This window comes from Chiloscyllium plagiosum, chromosome 5, assembly GCF_004010195.1.
Source record: "Chiloscyllium plagiosum isolate BGI_BamShark_2017 chromosome 5, ASM401019v2, whole genome shotgun sequence".
Classification (NCBI taxonomy): domain Eukaryota; kingdom Metazoa; phylum Chordata; class Chondrichthyes; order Orectolobiformes; family Hemiscylliidae; genus Chiloscyllium; species Chiloscyllium plagiosum.
This window is the reverse complement of record NC_057714.1, coordinates 65,241,825-65,248,955: the sequence shown is the minus strand read 5'-3', so window position 1 is coordinate 65,248,955 and position 7,131 is coordinate 65,241,825. Positions and strand designations below refer to the sequence as shown.

Genomic DNA, 7,131 nt, shown 5'->3' with positions numbered 1-7,131 from the left:
AGAATTTTGAGAATAGTTTGGTCCCTTAATGTAAGAAAAGATGTACAAGTATTGGAGGCAGCCCCAAGAAGGCTCACTAGGCTGTTTCTGGGTATGGAGGGATTTTCTTGTGAGGAGAGGTTGAGTAAGTTGAGCTTAATAGTTCTTGGAGTTTTGAAGAATGAGAGGTGACTTTACTGAAACATATAAGATTCTGAGGGAGCTTGACATGGTAGATGCACAGTTGTGGAAAGATTGTTTCCCCTTATGAGAGAGTGGAAGCCAGAGGGCATAATCTGCGAGTAATTTGGTTGTTCTGTTTAGATAAAGATGAGAAGGGTAGTGAATCTGTTGAATTCTTTATCACAGAGGTTGGATCATTAAATATATTGAAAGCCAAGATAGATAGAATTTTAATCAGTGCAGGAATTAGGTTATGGGGAAAAAGGCATGATCATATTGAATGGTAGAGCAGACTTACTGAACAAAATAGTTTACTTCTCCTCCTATGTCTTATGGTCTTATTCCACTGTGTCGGGAAACACATTTGTCGTAATCTCTAATCTTGCCTGATGCTTCTTTTGTTTTTAGTGTCCTCTGGTTCTGTAGTCAAAGTCAACTGGATAGTTCAACAAAAGGTTCAGTGCTGACAAAATTCTCTTTTCTGAATGCTATCAATGAAACATTTCACAATTCCTCTGGATGGAGCATCCCAGAGCAACTGAGATCAACACTTACTTGGTATTTTCAAAGCAAAGACAACTTCTGCAAAGATGTAGCATAAAGTACATTGTAATGTTTGATTTACATTGACATGCCTGGAAAGCCCTCATTCCATTTATAGCACTCTCAAAATGACGGTTCTCCAAGAGAAACAGGGCTGTAATTTTGTATTTATTTTGATCTCTTAAGAAAGGCACACCACAATTTTCAAAATCTGGATTGCAATAAATCCAACAATACTGTGCAAAGGATCTGGAATTTATTGAACACTTTTGCAGTACTGCATACAATCCTGGTCGCTCTGCCAATGGAAATATGTTATTAAACTGGAAAGGATGTAAAAAAGATTTACACTGAGACTAGAAGATTTTGGTTATAAAGAGAGGCTGTATGGATTGGGACTTTTTTCCCTGGAGGAGACGGAGGGATGACCTTACAGTAGTTTATAAAATCAGAGGGCAGAGACAAGGTGAATAGCCAACGTCTTTTCGCCAGGGTAGGGGAGTTCAAAACTAGAGGGCATAGGTTTAAGGTGAGAGAGGGAGTGATTTAAAAGGGCTCTCGGGGCAACTTGTTCACATAGATGGTGGTACATATAACGAACAAGCTGCCGGAGGAAGTGGTAGAGGCTGATACAATTACAAAAGACATTTGAACAGGTTCATGGATAAGAAAGGTTTAGAATGATATGGAAGAAATGCAGAAATATGGGATTAGTTTAGTTTAGGAAACCTAGTTGGCATGGACAAGTTGGGCTGAAGGGCCTGTTTGGTGCTAAATGACTCCAAGTCTCTACAACACCTTATACATTTTACACAAATTTTGAAAACTCTTAATGAAACTGGTCCTTGAATTTGTTTTGTTCTCCTCTGTGATGGTTAGGTCCAGCTTGTACACCTCCTTTATGGAAGATACAAAGGCTTCTCCCAAGCTGAGCTGACAACTGTGCATTTTACTCGAATGTTAAGGGATTCCTGCTTAAACAGTTATCCTTCCAAATTTGCCATAACTATTTGAATGCAGCATGGCAAAACACCTTAGGAATGTTTTATTTCTGGGGTCAACGTCTTGCCATCTGAGGATTTAATGCAACATGGGAGGAAATCAAATCCTCTAAAACAATATAAGTATTTTTTCTTTCATGTTAGTGCTGCAGCTGTTATTCCAGTACTGGTCCTTACACCCAGCTTTACAGCCACATGGATCCCAAACACCTCAACAATTTCACTTTAACCTACAATCTTTCCCTTCTTCACCAGTGATTCTACCACATCATGCTGTCATGGCTCTCTACGTCAATTTTAGTGAAACAGCTGTTGATTGACCATCTCTAGTATTTTTATCACTCCTAAATAATGGCCCATTGTCCTTTCACTTTGTTGTGCACGGACTGTTTGTTGTAGTGCATAGTCTGTTCTAGATTCTGCTGTGACATTCTGCTGGATATGCTACAGCTGTACACAGCTGAGCTGGAACATTGTGAATGCTGGTAATGTGTTAATAGTAATTGTTTCCCAATGTTGATATATTTCCCTCTTCCTCCTCTATGAATACAGCAACTCATTATTTAATCCCAAAAGCTTCTTTCCTCATTTCAGCTTCTGTCTTGCCATTTCTTCTTCATTTGAATTACAGTTGTGAGAGCCTTATTAATAAAAGGGGCCAAACATATTAAAGTCTCAACTAGAACTAAAGGAAGGAGGAATTCTGGAAATGACAATCATTAGAGAAGTGGCATTGAGTGTCCTGGTGGACTTCATCCTGGAATCTTAAAAGGAAGTGGCTAGCGACATAATTGAATCATTCATTTAATTTTCCAAAACTCCCTTGATTCAGGGATGGTCCCATTAGATTGGAGGATAGGAAATGTAACACTTTTATTCAAAAGGGAGGAAACCAGAAAGCAGGAGTGTACAGGCCAATTCCACCAGTGACATTACCTTCACGCCACCCTCTCCCACTAAGTGCAAAACGTAAGAACTGGATGGCTTACAATTGCCAGTGTTTGTATATGACACTGAGAGAGTTTGGGAGTGAGCATTAGTCTTAAGGTGGGGATTACAATAACCAAAGCAGAATAGTATTAGGATAATGTTCAGGGAAGGGTCAAATACATATATTGGGATTTGGCAAGTGGAAATTGGAGATTGAGAACTCAAGTCAGGTGGATTCACACTCAGCAACCACCATCTCTCTCTCTCTGACACTATCTTTCTGCTCAGTGAGCTGGCATCTGGGCTGAGTACAAATCATTGCACAAACCTTTAGCAGAGGGGAGAGGGAAATCTGAATCATCTCAATTTTACCTTTACTGACACAGTAATGTTCCTTTTCTTGCAAATTTACTTTTTAAATAAAATGCTCGAATTTGGTTATGGCAGAATCCTGCTTTATAACCTTGTTGGAAATTATCCTGAGGGTGATTGACTGAACTCAAAATACCTAAGCACAATTCCAATAATTTTGATCCTGGAAGGTTACAATAATTATGGATCATATTTATAATACAGCTTAATTAGACATGTCTGGGAAGCATCAAGCTTATTAGCAAACGAAAATAAAGCATAAAAAGATATAACTGAGAATATCCTGGGAACTAATGTTTCTTTCTTTCAAAGCTGTTTACTCTGGTCTTGTTCAGCATTTTTTCAATGGTCTGGGTTAGATTAAGATTAAGTTTCTGACTACATTTGTTTTTGCTTTGTATTCTGGAATTGCTATGGTTATTAAATATGTTGCAGGTTAGAACAGTGGGGCAATAGCAGAAATTGAGGTTTTACAATCCCACAGATACTGAAGGTACTTTACAGAACCATGAGAAATTGAACAGGAGAATGCTGAAAGGGTTCCAACAAACATGGAGATCATAGAGTGCTTTTTTAAAAAAATATTTTTAATGTTCAATAATACATTAGTGCTGGGTTTTGTGAAAATACTCTTTCTTCAATTTATGTTTTTCTCTGTGATTGGTGGTATACATTTTTATAATAAAATCCAAAACATCAGAATATTACCTGCATTTTTTAAAATTCATTCTTGGGATGTGGACACCTCTGGCAAGATCAGCATTTATTGCTCATCCCTTATTGTCTAGAGGATAGTAAAGGCTCAACCAGATTGTTGTGGGTCTGAAGTCATATGTAGGCGTGTCCAAGTAAGGACATCAGATACCCTTCTCTAAAGACTTGAATGAATCAGATAGGTTTTTATGACAATTAACAATGGTTATGTGGCTATCACTGGACTAGCGTTTTATTGAATTTGCATTTCAGCCTCTACCCATGGTGGAATTCAAACCCATGTTGTAGAATCATAGTGATCTACAACACAGAAAAAGGCCCTATGGTCAATCAATTCTGTACCTATCAAAAACAACCACTTCACTATTCTAATCCCATTTTCCAGCAACTGGCCTGTCGTCTTGTATGTCTTAGCATCATAAATGCAAATCTGAATACTTCTCAAATGTGATGAGAGTTTCTGCTTCTAACAGGTAATGAATTCCAGATTCCCATCAGTGAAATAATCTTTACTCATATTCCCACAAAACCTTCTGCCCCCTAACTTGAATCTAAACCCCCATCCCACTCCAGTCACTGGTGTTTCCAACAATGGGAAAAGTTTTTCTCATTTACTCTATCTATGCCCCTCGTAAGTTGAAAATTCTCAGTGAAGTCGTCCCTCAGTCTCCTCTATTCCACAAAAAAACAAGTCTATTCAATTTCTCTTCAGAACTAAAACTCTGCAGCAACATCCTGGTAAATCTCCTCTACAACCTCACCAGTTCAATCACATCCTTCCATAATGTGGACTCACCAGGATGATGCCTGGACTGGATGGAATAGGTTTGCAGCAAAAAAAATACATAAGGCAGCTGTTTGCAAGTACAGGAAATATTTGCATGTTAATCTTTCGAATTACAGCCATGAATGGGATCGCATTCATAACTACAAGCACTTGTAATGGATGATCGTAAATTGGGTTGCCTTACACATAAACGGATTATTTCAGGAGGGGAAAGAAAAACAAGTAAATTGAGGAAATAAAAATGGCATTCAAACCTGTTTTGATAAACATGTTGATTTGTGGTATAAGTATTCTGTGGAGCTAATAACGCCAAACAAAAGCACAAAATTCTGCCACAGCAGAAACACTTTGGAAATATCACAAAGTTATTTTTTTGGCAAAAGTCATGCACAGTAACATTGTGGTGGAAATTGTAGCTTTATAGCTTTAATTTACAGGAGGAAATACCCTGAAGCTATAATCACAAGTTGAAAATCCGTAAAGTGTCTTAAAATTTTACAATTATTTTGAATATGTCTGAATTTCAATGGTGTCTTAATGTCAGTAGAAATACAATAAGCAACACTACTGTACTTACATCACTTTCATGACCCTCTCTGAGGTTATAAGTGAGATTATGATGAATGTCCTCCTTGAATTTATGAGAATATTCTGGGTAGAGCTCCAGCACCTCATAGAGACCTTTCAGATTAATACATTGCAGGTCGCAGTAGGTTAGAGCTTTAACGTCTGAGTTGGTTTTGATAACTTGGTCTTTATTTGCAAGATTTGCACCAATTAGATCACCTTTACCTGGAAGACAATAAACAATACAGATCTGCAAAACATTTTACAAAAACTGGAGAACTGAGTTCAAACACAGTGCATTAATATGAAACATTAAGGCTGATTTTCCTGGGTATTGTGGAAATTAGGGCACTACAACAAAAAATCTAAAAAATAATACTGCATCTGCTGATGGTAGCTGCACCTGGATTTCACCTTGGATGTGGTTTCCAACGTTTGAGAGTTATATGGATTACCAAGGCTTCCTATCGGTTGCTATGATGATAGCCTAGAGTTTCAAAGCAACGTCGTGGACTTTTAAGCTTTATTTTGTGATCTAGGAGGGACCTCTGGAGGTGAGGCTGATTAAGCAATCTTTTTAAGTATTAAAAGGTATTATCTTTCTTTTTGTTTAGAATGCTCAATCATTGGTTTTAGTTTAGAAAAAGCCCAGGGATTGAAAAAAACTTTTGGGCATTACGAAGAAGATCTGGCTGGGGTCAGATCTCTTGGAGAAAGGAATTAATTTCGAACAGTTAGGAAATGTAACCCCCGTATAATGGTATTAGTATGAAAATTCCATATCAGAAGTGTTTGGTTAGAACCTTGAAGAGATTATTTGAAGTTCCAGAAGTTTAAGCTCAGTTGTGTGAAAAATCAAGGAAGAGGCCACAAAGCTCTCAGGACTGGGAATGAGAAGAAACAGTTAAGTCAAACATCTAGTTATGATCGAAGAGGGAACTCTCTCTGGTGTTTGAGTGATGATGTTGGAATAGATTGGACTGTATTTTGCCATGTGTTTTGAAAATTTTCAAATTGCATTATATGTAAATAGTTTGGTTTGTTCTATTTTATATTAATTTTTTGTTTAATAAACTTGTTTTATTGCTAAAGCCAAACCTGCAGCATTATGTGCCTATGTTTCAGTGAAAGACCACCATATTAAATAAAAGAAGATACCTATCAAGCCAAATTTCAGTCTGGAATCTTGTCCAGTAGTAAGACCATAAGACCATAAGACAGAGGAGCTGAAGCAAGGCCATTCGGCCCATCGAGTCCACTCGCAATTCAATCATGGCTGATGGGCATTTCAACTCCACTTACCCGCATTCTCCCCGTGGCCCTTAATTCCTTGCGACATCAAGAATTTATCAATTTCTGCCTTGAAGACATTTAGCTTCCCAGCCTCCACTGCACTCTGTGGCAATAAATTCCACAGGCCCACCATTCTCTGGCTGAAGAAATGTCTCCACATTTCTATTCTGAATTTACCCCCTCTAATTCTAAGGCTGTGTCCACGGGTCCTAGTCTCTTCGCCTAACGGAAACAATTCCCCAGCGTCCACCCTCTCCAAGCCATGTATTATCTTGTAAGTTTCTATTAGATCTCCCCTTAACCTTCTAAACTCCAATGAATACAATCCCAGGATCCTCAGCCGTTCCTCATATGTTAGACCTACCATTCCAGGGATCATCTGTGTGAATCTCCGCTGGACACGCTCCAATGCCAGTATGTCCTTCCTGAGGGACCAAAACTGGACACAGTATTCCAAATGGGGCCTAACCAGAGCTTTATAAAGCCTCAGTAGTACAACAGTGCTTTTATATTCCAACCCCTTTGAGATAATTGACAACATTGCATTCACTTTCTTAATCACGGACTCAACCTGCATGTTTACCTTTAGAGAATCCTCAACAAGCACTCCCAGATCCGTCTGTACTTTGGCTTTCTGAATTTTCTTACCGTTTAGAAAGTAGTCCATGCTTGTATTCTTTTTTCCAAAGTGCAAGACCTCGCATTTGCTCACATTGAATTCCATCAGCCATTTCCTGGACCACTCCTCCAAACTGTCTAGAT

General features: G+C 38.4%; 1 protein-coding gene across 1 annotated transcript in view; it reads right to left on the bottom strand.

Annotated features, from left to right (window-relative positions):
- The window catches only part of kcnh8 (potassium voltage-gated channel, subfamily H (eag-related), member 8), a 448,052-nt gene that overhangs the window by 52,097 nt on the left and 388,824 nt on the right, over positions 1-7,131 (bottom strand). Inside the window, exon 11 of the mRNA XM_043690211.1 lies at positions 5,087-5,301. Within this exon, the coding sequence (XP_043546146.1) occupies positions 5,087-5,301 (215 nt within the window). The remainder of the gene's footprint in view (positions 1-5,086; positions 5,302-7,131) is intronic.